The following is a 14,791-nucleotide window of genomic DNA, read 5'->3' on the forward strand; positions in this document are numbered from 1 at the left end:
TTCCTTTGAAACTCCCCCCCCCCGACCTCCTACAAACACTCAAATTTCACGGTGGGATGGAGGGATTTTAAGCACTATCATTCCAGATCCTTTGCACAGAAATGATGGAAGACTGAGCTGCCCACAAATTGGGCTTCCTGAACGCTGCAGTTCTGAAGGAGCAGGGCTTTTTTGTGGGATTTGGACAATTTCACACAGAAGGACCCTTCGCTGGGGGGGGGGGAGGAGAATTGAGGTCCGTCCAGAAAGGAGAAAGGAATGCAGGTGGACAACACCACCACCCTGAGACCCCTATATCAACATAGGGTCCTTGGGGACAACCTCTGACTTGGTGCCTAGTCAGCATTGCAGACTTCAGCTTTTCTCAGCCCATAATTATTATTTTTTTATTTTACTTTTGTGGGACTTGAGTACACAGAGGATGAAGACACTGATGTCAAGATGACTACTGTAGCAAGCAGGCCTAGAGCAAGGCTGGTGTCAAGCAACAGGCAGCACAGGAGCAACCAGAGAAGTGCTATGAAGCCATTGGTTTGCCCTACCTTGCCAGTCCAGTGTGTGGAAGAAATCTGCCTCCGCGCTGCCGCTCGGTGGGGAGTCCGACTCCATGGGAGCACCTTCTGGAGATGATTCTGACTTGGAGGCTTCTGCTTCATACTGGGCAGTTGACCCCGGTTGTCTAGGTAGCTCAGGCTTACCTAACAGGCAAAAAGTTCAAATGCAAGAAATTTAGGAACCTGCCACCTGTTAGGGAGATGGAAGAAATGAGAGCTCGTGGCAAAAACAAAGCAATGGGAAGGGGAGGGGAGATAAATCCCCCCAGAATATGAAACGGAAGCCTTTGAAAACGCTCAAACAGAAAATCGGATGCATTTTTCTCATTACCAAATTTTGTTAATATTTCTTGCTGCTCTTCCCGGCTGGAGAAAAGGATCTTGGGATTTAGACCCTTGGTGTTCAAGTTATCCCAGGGGGCTCGCTCAGTGCTGGGCCTGTCCCGAGGCTCTACTTCAACTTCCAGATTCACTTGGAACAAGTCCGGATATTTCTCTTGAATGTCACATGCATCCAGATCGTACCTGCAGCAATTTTACACAAGTTGATGACGGCAATGAATTAGACCACAATCCACAGGGAAGGTATTCTGTGCAAGCAACAGGGAAGCCAATGGGATACAAATTCAATCAATCAATCAATCAATCAATCAATCAATCAATTGTATATAATCAAAGGCCTTTACAATGTACAGCAGATGATAAGAACAAAGCTGAAATCACACAACATGACCTATAAAAGCTAAAAACATGAAAATTTACAGCATGAGGTTTTAAAATTAGGAAGCATTAACGTATCTAGGGGACTCGGGTGGCGCTGTGGTCTAAACCACTGAGCCTAGGGCTTGCCAATCAGAAGGTTGGCGGTTCGAATCTCCGCAACAGGGTGAGCTCCTGTTGCTCGGTCCCAGATCCTGCCAACCTAGCAGTTCAAAAGCACGTCAAAGTGCAAGTAGATAAATAAGTACTGCTTCAGCGGGAAGGTAAACAGCGTTGCCATGTGCTGCTCTGGTTTCGCCAGCTTAGTCATGCTGGTCACATGACCCGGAAAAACTGTCTGTGGACAAACGTCGGCTCCCTCGGCCAGTAAAGCGAGATGAGCGCTGCAACCCCACAGTTGTTCGCAACTGGACTTAACTGTCAGGGGTCCTTTACCTTTTTTAACATATCTAGAATGGAGCTTCTTAGCTGCCAGAGCTAACTTGGCTACCAGATATGTCACCTGGAGATCTTTATCAGCTAGGAACTCAACTGTCACCTCCTGGGGGGACTGGTCTGAGAGACAGTCAAGAACAGATGATAAAAAAATTTCTCTGGCATTGAATATAAGGGACAAAGCAGGTGGTTATGCACAGAATGCATCCATAAATGCACCTGCGTTCCATAGGGGGAATTCCCAGGTATCTCCCCTCTAAATACGCTGAGGGCACCTGTTGGAACCTTAGTCCCACAAATGCCCTACGCAGCCGTGGGGAAGTCAGTGTCTCAAGGTAACGGGGCCTTGAGTGGTTGATCTTGAGGCAGCCATAATGGATGCTCTGTCTTGGTTGTCCTGATCAAAGATCCAATTTCTTAGGTCACATGGACTGATACAAACTCGCCTTACCCACCCATGTGTTTGGTTATTATGCTCGACAATCATCAACGCGGGTCAATGCCAACTTGTAGCAGCTCATGAATAATTTTTGGAGCCCCAAATGCAGAGTGCTCACAGGTTTACCCGCTTAACCCATGTTTGGAGTTGTCAGAAGCAACAAACAGCTCTGGTGGGGAGACTCTGCACACAGGATGGAAAGGGGCTGAGCCATGCAATCTGCAGCCTGAGGCTGAACCCTTAATTCAGGTTCACATTACAATGCTGTGGTAGCTCAGAGACAAAGTACAGTGGTACCTCGGGTTACAGACTCCACTAACCCGGAAGGAGCACCTCAAGTTAATAACTTTACCTCAGGATGAGAACAGAAATTGCACGCCGGCAGCGCAGCAGCAGCAGCAGGAGGCCCCATTAGCTAAAGTGGTACCTCAGGTTAAGAACAGTTTCAGGTTAAGAACGGACCTCCAGAACGAATTAAGTTTGTAGCCAGAGGTACTACCGTACACAGCTAAAGAAGAGTGTTAAAGAGAAAGCTACAGTTTAAAACACACACACATACACATGATTGCAAAACTACTTCTGCAGTTAAAGTGGGAGTACTTGTTGTCATTACGCTGGGGAAAGTTATCACCAAACAGACTATCAACGTACTTCGCAAATTTCACAGTAGTGGCATTCCGCGGGACAAATCCTGTATGAAACTGGATCTGGAACATCTTCATTGATGCCATCTTGCAAAGCAATACAAAGAAAGAAAGAAAGAAAGAAAGAAAGAAAGAAAGAAAGAAAGAAAAGGACAGGACATGATTTCTGTCTTTGTGATGAATTTTAAGTTGTTCTCATTCTCTGTATTATTATTATATTAAAAAAAACATTTTATGAACACCACATACAAATTCTGAGCATTGAGCGGTATCTAAATATCTAAAATTAATTAAACAAATAAGATATAAGAGAAATAATGTGAAATGAAGCAATTAATGTCATGCAATAGTGTGCACTGCATCAGAGATATTCACTGCCTGCTGATATTATTAGTGACTTTGGCCAGTGAAATCCCTTTGTTACTTCTATAATTTATTAAAAGTATGTGAAACCTTGTCTCCTCTTCTGCTTTTCCAGATGTAGGGCAGCTATAATCAGTTTTGTCCAGCCATGTGGGCAAATGCATTGCCTGAAATAGGAATTAGGTTCTATGGCAAATAAAAATATCCCTCAAGAACCCCAGCGGAGTACCGTACCAAAATTAAAATAAAAAACAGTTCTATCTTTTCAGCTTACCTTGGCTTGGAGTCTGCCACCCAAAGTGGACCTGGCATGATAGATAACAATGAGAACATCTCCTTGGACTGTTATGCCTAACGGGATCAAAGCTTTGCCATCTTCCATCTTAAAATCCCTAAGGGAGAGGAAGAAAAACCAGGCATCTCACGTCAATATGCAGCAGTGCAATTTAGAAACATTACGGCACAGGTGGGGGAATGCGCAGACCCGCTCCCTCAGATGTTGTTGGTCTCCAACTTCGATCATCCCCTGCCACCAGAGGTCAGGGATGATGGGAACTGTAGTCCAGCAATATCTGGAGGGTGCCAGGCTCGGTTCTCGAACGTCTCCGTTGACGAAAGTTTTGGAACCCGAACGCCGAAAACCCAGAAGTAAATGCTTCCGTTTTTGAATGCGCCTCGGAAGTCGAACAACTTCCGCTGCGTGTTTTTTCAATTTCCCAACGCAATTTGCAGACTGCCCTTTGTACCTCTGTTTTCGAACATTTTGGAAGCCGAAAGGTCTTATGGAATGGATTACGTTTGAGAACCGCGGTACCACTGTAACTGGTTACAATTTGATTTCTTCAACCCCCAAGGTGCCCAGAGGGTGCGAGGCGGTGGATTGCGGCAGTGAGGCCATGCCCAACTTTCATCAAGCTATGCACACGGGGCTCCTATTCCTTCTCACAGGAACGTTTTAAAGGAAGCTGGGCTACTCTCAAGTTGCCACACTAGAAAGTTAAGGATGAAAAAGCTAAGTGGGAAGTTTCTGCCTGGACTGTAGATGACATTAACACGGATCCCCGAGAAACTCAGGCCTCGCTACCCACTTACTTCATTTTATCATATTCTTGTGAGGTAGTGGCTGCTCTTTCATCCCCGACATAAACTTCACAGAAAGGCCTGCAGCCATTGCGCTGCTTGTTGAACTGAGGGACTGGAGTCATGACAATAGACTTGATGAGGATTGGCTTGCTGTGAGGGATGATGGGCTCTTCAGCCATCATGTCGCACATGTACTCTATATATCTGTGGAAACAAGGACACAGCAGAAGTCAAACAACACAATGCTTCGAGTCGGTGAAACTATGAACTCAACACTGCACACCCTGGTCGGCCGTTCACAGCTTTGCAAGTCCACAAAAAGTTTCTAGTCCATAGGAATACTTCCCTGCTCCCTCTAGCCACGTGTTACATGCCAACATTTGAGGCCCACAGATTATCTGAAAAGAATAAAAGGGCAGTTCTCTTCCATTTTTTTAACGCTTCCCTGTCCAGGAAAATGAGGCCTAGAATACATTCTCTGCCTTGGAGACCTTTTTCAATAATGGGGCCCTGGCTAACTCCAGCCACAAAAACTGAGGCAGCTGAACAGACTCTTGGGCTGAGGTACTGTTGTTGATTTTAATTTTGTGTATCTTTATACTTTTACTCTTATGATTTATGTGGAAATCGTTCACTTTGTCTGTGTGCTTTTCAATGTTTTGTTTATGACTGCTTCTGTTATGTTTGCAGTTACAGAATTTTTTTATATATTGTAAGCCACCTTGAGCATGGTTTTAACTTTGGGAAATAAAATGACTGAGATTTTACATGTCACAGTTAGTCAAACAAGCGGGTATTTACAAGTGTACCTTACTGAATGCATATCTAATAGGGCATAGTTAAAGCTCACACAAATAATTATTGACTCTTTACAGAAAGGAGCCATATTTTGCAACTTCTGCATAGTTTGCTACTTGCTTGGGGCAAACAGCAATTATTCCAGGCAAACAGGTGAGTGGCAGGTGTCACTTGTTTCCTGCTCACTAAAGAATGAACCAACCACACTGGATCATGCAGCTAGCCTGTGAAGTGCTTTCAAGTAAGCACCACACAGATATTCAAGTCCTATCAATGGAAGAAGAAGAGAAGAAGAAGAGTTTGGATTTGATATCCCGCTTTATCACTACCCTAAGGAGTCTCAAAGCGGCTAACATTCTCCTTTCCCTTCCTCCCCCACAACAAACACTCTGTGAGGTGAGTGAGGCTGAGAGGCTTCAGAGAAGTATGACTGGCCCAAGGTCACCCAGCAGCTGCATGTGGAGGAGCAGAGACGCGAACCCGGTTCCCCAGATTACAAGCCCACTGCTCTTAACCACTACACCACACTGGAAATGAGGGCCATGCCAGCTGGACTCTGATCCTCACAGAGCCCCAGCTGCCATTCACATCTATAATAGGGCTCCCAATATATTTAGGCTTAGCCGGAGGTGGGAGAGGTAGAGCCCTTTGATGCAATTAAAAAAATCAATGTAGTGTGTAATGTCTGCATGAGATGCACTCTCCCCTCCCCCCCGGCTTCCTGTTTTAAATTTTCCATCTATCTCCATTTTCATAACATATATCAGGGCTTCTGCAAAAAAGAAAAGAAAATAGGAGAACACAGCTTCACTGAACAATTGCTCACCTCTTATGGGATGGCCAAATGCCTGGCGGGCAGCGCTTCATGCTAAACATATAAACAGCGGCTTCAGCCGTAGTGAACAGACGGCAGAAACATAAGAAAGAACACACAACGACGGCTGATGCTGCTCTTCCATCCTACCCAAAAAAAAAAGATACAAGGGTAGGAACAGTAGCTATTGATGGGGAAATGTCATTTATTATATACCAGCTCTTGGATAATGTTTTCAATCAAAGAAATGTCACAAGTCCACTACCGAATTCACGAGAAATTAGGCACAAGCTCTGGTCTGTGAGGGAGGAAGAAAGCTCTCTTTGTTCCAGTGACAGGAACAGAGTACAGATACTTCTTGGGCATTTTGATGCAGTTTGGTTAAGTCCCAACTTCCAAATTACTTCAAATCTCCCATTTTCTGTATACATTTAACTGGGTTTGAGGGTGGTGAAGCTGAAATTCCAAGTGGATCAGCTGCTCAGTGGTTTTTCCTCCAATCCTATCCTATCACCTTTCAAATGCTGATCTCTCTTCTCTTTGCAATCTATAACGCTTAGTTTTTAAAACCATTCTATTTGCTCCCACCCCCACCCCCAACCCACTCATCCAATCCGTTCATGGAGGATTTTGAATCAACAATTATTTCCAACTTTCTTGTATTGTTGGAGCTACAAGGGCATTTCAAGACCTGTTGCTACTTACAAGGCAGTGCACAATGCAAACGTTCTTTGGGTCTTGCTTCAGCCATAAATGCATGTTCTTGCAAATGCTGTAAAGGTTTTGAAGGTTTGGCGAACGCCTTGCTGGCCAGCCACATTCAGACACCTGTTTTAGAGACAGTACAGTACAGTGCATTGATTTAACTAATTTTAATCAGAAACTTGTATAGCTTTCAAGCCTGCTATATAACAAATGAAATAAATATTCAACTCCTCCCACCCCAAAAAAGATCTCCAGAAGCAGACAAGATGACCAAAGCCAAGACGTGCTATTTCAGACTCTGAACCCTCAATTATATTTTGCAAATTTCATAAAAGGAAGCTCAGCAGCTTAGCAGGCATGTGACGACCTGCCATCTGTTTCATGATGTTAAGAATGTACTACAGAAAGATGCTAGGCTAACCTTGCTGAATTTCTGCACATTTCCAACCGTCCTCATGATTTAGCAACATAACACAATTTAGATTAAAGTGTAGCACCGATATAGGTATAGGTATATTTTTTAAGGTCTCCTTTTGGTCTCATGGCATCTGTTTATACTGCTACTCTAAAACCCATTTCCACACTTTTTCGGAAACCAGAACCTGCACATCGCCCTTTCCCAATTTTCTGAAAGGAGTTAACATCCCTGTCATAAGAAAGCAGGATGTGATAAAACATGTCTCTCTCACATGTTTTATCATTTATTTCAGCCAAGCAGCTCAGGGTATAAACAGAATGTTTCATTTTACTACAATGCTGCAAGAAGGGTGAGAGATTTGTGACTCACCTAAGGCCACTGAGGAACTATCACAGCGATGCTTTCTGCCCAGGTTTCCCCATCTAAATCCAGAAGGTACCAGCCAACCACAAAGATGTGAAATATTAACACACAATTGCGCTAACCTGGTGGCTTCCAGATGTTTTGGACTACAACTTACATCAGTCTCAGCCAGCCTCCAGCCAACATGGCTAAAGGCCAGAAATAACAACAACAAACAACAACAACAACAACAACAGTTGTTGTTGTTGTTGTTGTTGTTAATTAATTAAACTTATATCCTGCCCTTCCTTCAGAAGGAGCCCAAGGCACTAAACACATCAATACCAAAAACATCTTAAAAGCATTCTGGAAACAGTCCAAACCATTCCAAAAATATTCTCTCATTTGTACAGGGAAGCCAAGCAGGCAGAGGACATCCTAGCAACTCTTACAGCTTCCCACATGTCAAGGAAGCACCAAGTTACGAGTTTCTACTGGAAAAGAAGAAGACATTGCAATGGCCAAAGGAACAGTGGCAAAGCAGCCCTGGCTTACAAACCCTATTGTGAAATCTGGAGGGTCTGTACGTTCTCGGAGACAGATTGTAGACAGCATAGCGTCCGGGATGTTTCGAGTCTAAGAACAAGCGCACGTCTTCTATGTTGTTTTTTATTGCAGACTCAACACCTTCTGCCGGAAAGGACATCACTGGGAAGGAAGAAGAAATAAAATGATAGCAGAGGCTCAAGCCTTTGTTTTCATAAAAGCAGCTAGAATATGCAATTTGATAAAGGATGGTCTTATCATACCAGCAATTCTGGAAGTGATGTATGATAAATCCAAATCCCCCTTGGCATAACTGAAATGTAAAGAGAGGAATACTCAGGTTAAAACTACAGAATCTCTAGGCTGCTTCGAAAATGGAGTTTTCAGGATGGGAGCTACCCTACTAGGTTCTCTATGCCAGCTTCCTTGCCCTTCAAGCTGGAATACCAACACCTCCCACACACCTTTGGAGAGTCTCTCCTACATCTGTCTCAAATCTCTGAATTATAGAAGGTATCTAAAGAATCTAGCACAGCAGCGTAAGTTAGTAAGCAGATGGCACCGTCCCATTCATGAAACTCTCTGCCTCCTGGGCAGAATATGAGACATATCAAACATCCTGAAACTGAATGTTTTGAATACTTAAGGCAACCAACTTACGAAAATTCTTATGGGGGGCAGGCAGGGGGAGAGAGATAAGACTATTCCCAGTGATCTACATCAGCTTTCCCCAACTTCATGCCCTCAAGATGTATGGGACTACAGGTCAACTCAGCTACAGGCCAACATGGCCAATAGTCAAAGATGATGGAAGTTGTAGTCCCCATGCCTGGAGGGCACTCGGATGGGCAAGACTGATCTGCATGAAAGGTTTGTGAGGTTAATATCCCATTATTCCCATGGCTACTGCAGCACTAACTTCAAGCCACTGTAGAAGCTTCCTTGACTTGGTGAAGTGGGCAGATACACCCTGCTCTCCTTCCCCTCCTTACTGCAATGAATAGTGGCAAATGACTGAATCATCGTTCCCACCTCCGGAGCTAACAGGGAAAGTTCATATACTATGTTGTGCAGGAGGCTCATGGGCAATATTAAAGCTCTCTGCTAGCCTTGACTCAGATATGCCCCTTGTATGGTCCTTCTGCAATCCACAGGCCAAGGGGCACATTATTGGTGCCACTGAGCCAACAGCTACAGATGTCCCGATGCTGAGGCCAAGGTTCACCACCAATATGAAAATGACAAGCTGCTTCCCACCTCTCAGATCTGCTGAGTCGGTGTAGCATCTTGAGGAGCTGGCAATGAGCAGATGGGGTTAGATGTAGGAGTGTGTACATGCCTTACTAAAAAAAAAATCAGGACTATACAAAGCAATACAATTTTGATGACTTCTCTGATTCTTCTACCACTTTTGGAGAGGGTTCAGAGAAAATATGATTTCTGGGGCTTTCCTAGGTTCCCACAACGCTGACTTACCTAACCCAGTTTATGCTTCACTTGGCCACTAATGACTAGTTAAGTCTATGGTTTTACACAGAGGGGGAAAGATTTAGGAAAGTCTCTACAGCAGAGCTTTAGAATCTGTGGCCCTCAAAATATTGGACTACAACTCCCATCATTCCTCACCACTGGCCTGTCTGGCTAAGGCTGTTGGGATTTGGAGTCCAACAACATCTGGAGGGCAGCAGGTTCCCTTGCCCTGCTCTATGGTTAAGCAAAAAACAAAGACGTTACTAATTCATGAGTGCACAGGACGAGCCTCCCTTAAAAGAGAACTGAACTAAGAGAGATGGATTAGCACTTTAAGTGGAAATACACAAAATACTATTGATAAACCAGCATAAAGGTGTATCAGTCGCAAGCAAACAAATGAAAAGAAATACTGTAAGAAGAATTGAACAGAAGCAGGTTAACCTAGGTCAGCACCACAGGTATCCTTTAGACACCTTAGGAGAGATAAGTGTGTTTATAATTTGAAATAGAGGACTGGCACTGTTAAGTAAATATTGTGGAGGCAAAATACTACAGAGCAAGCACAACCCATGCCCACTCTCCAAACAGATAACCTTAAGATACAAAAACTTCCCACACACATTCCAGTAAGGCACAAGTTTCCTTCTTTGAACAAAAGCCATTGAAGACTGCTGGGCAGGGTGGGGGCTTGGGGGTAAGTTTCATTTTTTAAATATCCCTGTTTATGTTATGTAAACTCCCAGCAAGTAGAAAATTTGCACGTTGGGGATGGCAGTTGTAGTCTAGTCCGTTCCACGATGTAGAAAGTTGTGTTTGCACATATGTGTGCACACAGAGAGAGCACTTTAAAAAATAGTTATTTCCCACCCCTTCATTTACAGTCCAGTGCGGTACAGTCCCTGGATGGAGTCCATTTTGCTGAATGTTTAGTTCAGCTGGTCAGTCCAGTCTTCTATTTCACTACTTTTTAATCAGATTTGTGTGTCTCCACTCAACAAGAAAGAATATTCCTAAACTAGAATAGGTTTATGTGTTGCCTGCTAGGTACAGACAAACCTCAGTTCCTGAATGCCGAAAACCCGGAAGAAAATGCTCCGGTTTTTTAACGTTTTTCGGAACCCGAACATGCCGTGCCTCAGTTGCTGAATGTTTCAGAAGTCGAACGTTCCCAATTCCAGATTCCAGGACGGCTTACATTCGACAACAAAGGTTTGACTGTACTGTCAGTCAATCACACAGGTGCTTTTAGAAAAGGACACCGACTTTCTTTTAAGCGTTCACACTTGTGGTCCAAGTCCATATGAAATCCTTCGTTGAAGTTTTATTCTCTTTAGTTCCACTACCCTGTATGTCCCGCCCTGCAACATTTTGCTTCCATTTCTTCAACATGCACCGAAACCTGCCTTGCATATTAAGACCAGCTAAAACTTGTCTCCCAATCATTCCTTAGCTGCTATCTGGGCCAGGGCCGGATTTAGGTTTGATAAGGCCCAAAGCTACTGAAGGTAATGGGGTCCTTTATATGTCTAGCTCTCCTTTCTCAACAACAAATTGTCACTGGTTTTTTTGTGTTGAATATATGCTATATGTGGGGCCCATTACTTACATCATATGAGCCTACACAACACAAAACACTGTTGCTGTATGTAGGTTTTATTTTATTTTATTTCTTTTTTATCTTATATTTTGGAAATGTACATCCAGGTAATTTTTCCTTTAATTTTTTTGGGGGCCCCCAAGAGAGTGGGGTCCTAAGCTATAGCTTGTGTAGCTTATACGTAAATCTGGCACTGAACTGGACTAAGAGATGTAGGGCAGGATTCAGCTAAGTTATTGTGGTTGCGGAAAGACGTCTGCTAGCACAATGGAACTTTTCCCCTTGCCCCAGAGCATCCTCTACTAAACTGGTTCTGTAGTGGGGTATGACAGCTAAAAAGAATGCGAATACATTTCACATCTGGCAACCAATGTGTCCCTTTGGTTTCAGATGGGTAGACGAGTCTAAAAAGCCCGGGACACAAATTTCCATGGCCCTCTAGTGGCTATGGTGACTCATTTACCAGAAGTAATACATTCAGAGTTAACTCCAGAAGTGCATACTCAATTCTGACCAAACTAAGCCTCCTAGAGCATCAAGAGCAAAAAAGATGTAGAAATTTGGCAGATTTGTTTTTAAAAACAAAACAAACAAAACCAGAAGCTCTGAAGTTATACATGTATTAAGACTATCAAAAGATACTTAAGTAGAATGAAATACGAAAGCTACAGGACAATCCCTTTATTCACATTGTTGTAGGTCTACCAATGCATTGAACAGGATTAGCGTGTCATCTCTTATGTATAACTTGAGAGTTCAGAAACTTCTCAGTATGACATAGTTAACGTTAGCAGGTTAAGACCAGAACAATCCTGTTAGCATGCAACACAGAGAACACAGACAATTGAGGCATATTTACCTTGGACTGCTAAGAACGTGGGCATGGATTGATGAAAGTTGAAGGAGGGAGGAAAAATGGGCAAGGAAATAAGCGTCACACGCAAAATCAAGATGCAAAATAAAAAGAGAACGAGAGAAAGCCCTCTCCAAAACAACCATCTCATAACCCTCTGAAAAACAAATCTTGCTTTCCCTCCTTAATGAATGCCTTAAGTCACATTAGGAAAACACTACTTACTATAGGTAATGAAAACCATTAATGCTAGGAACCTAAAAAAATAAATAAAAAGAGCACCAGCCATTGCAGTTTAATTTGTTTGCATTGCTTTGAAAAGCATTTAATGGCAAGATATATAAAGAAAATAAGGTTTGAGCTTCAAGTGATACTATACATCCAACCAATTCATATCATAACTGAAAGGAGCGTTAAGCAAGTGCAACATTGACATAGAACATAGAAACCTCATCAGGAGTCAAGGGAATGGCATTTCATTTAGCCCAAAAGCGATTTGCATGAATGTTCCTAATACCCCGCTGAGGCTGGTTAGTCATGTTGCACTTCAGTGATATGTGCCAGTTGCACAGAGACAGTGGATCTCCCTGCCTACCTACCCCCATTATCATGTTTACTTGGCACACCATCAGTCTCAAACCAGTTTGCTTCCAAGTAAACACACATATGGTTACGATGCAAGTGGCAACTCTCACAATTTGGAAATTATCTCATACTAACAATATGGAAACTGCAGTTTCAGAATTACAAACCTCAAACCTTTCATCATCTACGGCAGTGTTCCCCAACCTTGGGTCTCCAGCTGTTTTTGGACTACAACTCCCATCATCCCTCGCTAACAAGACCAGTGGTCAAGGATGATAGGAATTGTAGTCCGAAAACAGCTGCAGACCCAAGGTTGGGGAACACTGATCTACGGTGTCCCAGATTACTTAAAATGGATTCCAAAAATTATTGTTAGCGAACCCAAAAGGCATTGGGATTTCTATTTATTCCGTTTTTTCTTGGAAGGCATTCTGTCTGCTCTTTAGAGCAATACTGGGGGTGAGGGTGGAAGCAAGTCTGCTATTCAAAACTCCTTTCAGCGCCATGTTACAAAGAAAGAGCAACAAGCAAACACCAGCTACAAGACCCCTTTCGAAGTGTGGAGCTCATGCATAGTTCTTCGGATCTGGGCCTCAGTAGAGATAAAATATATTTTGGCTAAAAAGATATGAGCTGCAATGTGCTATGTTGTTGTAACCTGCCCAGGTGCCTTCTGGTGAAGGGATGTGTGTTAAGAAAGCCAGTATAAAAGCATAAATAAACCTTTACACTGCTCATGCAAATTATTTCTTTGGGCAGCAAGCAGGTATCTACTGTATTTTTTGCTCTATAAGACTCACTTTTTCCCTCCTAAAAAGTAAGGGGAAATGTGTGTGCGTCTTAGGGAGCGAATGCAGGCTGCACAGCTATCCCAGAAGCCAGAACAGCAAGAGGGATTGCTGCTTTCACTGTGCAGCGATCCCTCTTGCTGTTCTGGCTTCTGAGATTCAGAATTTTTTTTTTCTTGTTTTCCTCCAAAAACTAGATGCGTCTTGTGGTCTGGTGCGTCTTATAGAGCGAAAAATATGGTATCTATAAGTTTAATATGGCATCAGTTTTAACAGCAAGAACATAAAATTCATACCAAACCCTTTGCTTTGGTTTTATAGATAGCTCACCATTTTGCAGTGGAAAAATGCAGTTTTTTACTATTTACGTTCATAACATGTACATACAAGAGCCTTTGATTTATTGCACAGCATGATTTCAGCACGGAGGATACTAGCAATACGGCTTGGCTCATTAAGAACTAACCAAGCACAAATTCTGCAGTGGGGTTTGCTTTCGGTTTGGGTTTCTTCGACTCAGGTGCTATACAATTCTCCCTACTGTCACTAACCAGTTCCCCATGGTCAAGTCCATCCACACCTGGGCCCTCAAAAGACCTTTACTGAAGTGTCAGCTTTTTCACCTTGCCCAGGAAAGGCCCTGCTTGAAAGAGACGGTTCCAGTCCATCCCAAAGGGGTTTCTCTCTGGCAGAAGACGGCGGCTAGCATTCGAGCGCCACACTTGGGAGAGAGCAGAAAGATGGGAGGAGGGCCGGCTGATCTACCCTTGGGCCTATGAGGCCTCTGCCCTTGGGCAACCAACAAAAACTGCATCATGAAAAAGGTGAATGGAAGATGACTTACCATTGGTTACCTGAACCTTGAGGTCATAATCACTCCACAGTAATAAGCCTCAAGCCTCTCTCTAAGTTTAATGTACCGTATTTTTCCGTGTACAGTGGTACCCCGCAAGACGAATGCCTCGTAAGACGAAAAACTCGCAAAACGAAAGAGTTTTTCGTTTTTTGAGTTGCTTCGCAAGACGGATTTCCCTATGGGCTTGCTTCGCAAGACGAAAACGTCTTGCAAGTTTGTTTCCTTTGTCTTAAAACCGTGCATTCACTTCGAGGAGCAACTCATAGCACGCGGTGTGGTAGCCTTTTTTGAGGTTTTTGAAGACTTTGGTGATTTTTGAAGCTTTTCCAAAGTCCGTGCTTCGCAAGGCGAAAAAATCGCAAGACGAAAAAACTCGCGGAACGAATTAATTTCGTCTTGTGAGGCACCACTGTATAAGACATGGGGTTTTTTTACCAAAAAATTAGGTTTAAAATTGGGGCTCGTCCATAGCTGTCAACTTTCAGATTTGAAAATAAGGGATCAGCAGCCTCACCTGTCCTGGGGACAGTCTACGGGGTATCTAACAATCTGGGATAGCAGCGGGAAGCAGCGGGAAATGCCGCTGGAATAAGGGAATTTCCCACACAAAAAAGAGAAGGTTGACAGCTATGGGCTCATCTTATACACGGGTAGTGCTGAGGGGGTTTTCTTAATTTGGAATCCCCAAGAATAGGGGGCGTCTTATACATGGGGCGTCTTATACACAGAAAAACACGGTACTTATTAGCTAAGTGCCTTAGGACAAGGGCTTTCCCTC

The 14,791-nt window shown here is 43.5% G+C and overlaps 1 protein-coding gene across 2 annotated transcripts in view; it reads right to left on the minus strand.

Moving 5' to 3' along the window:
- Positions 1-14,791, minus strand: part of GAK (cyclin G associated kinase) — a 77,432-nt gene that overhangs the window by 24,931 nt on the left and 37,710 nt on the right. For both annotated transcript variants that reach the window (XM_081844809.1, XM_081844808.1), the window contains exons 12-20: positions 8,125-8,174; positions 7,875-8,023; positions 6,556-6,678; positions 5,863-5,996; positions 4,248-4,442; positions 3,430-3,547; positions 2,800-2,879; positions 886-1,079; positions 543-698 (exon numbers count right to left, since the gene is read on the minus strand). In XM_081844809.1, the coding sequence (XP_081700935.1) occupies positions 543-698; positions 886-1,079; positions 2,800-2,879; positions 3,430-3,547; positions 4,248-4,442; positions 5,863-5,996; positions 6,556-6,678; positions 7,875-8,023; positions 8,125-8,174 (1,199 nt within the window). The remainder of the gene's footprint in view (positions 1-542; positions 699-885; positions 1,080-2,799; positions 2,880-3,429; positions 3,548-4,247; positions 4,443-5,862; positions 5,997-6,555; positions 6,679-7,874; positions 8,024-8,124; positions 8,175-14,791) is intronic.

The sequence above is a fragment of the Podarcis erhardii genome (genome assembly GCF_964252035.2).
Source record: "Podarcis erhardii genome assembly, chromosome: 17".
In the NCBI taxonomy this organism is placed as follows: Eukaryota; Metazoa; Chordata; class Lepidosauria; order Squamata; family Lacertidae; genus Podarcis; species Podarcis erhardii.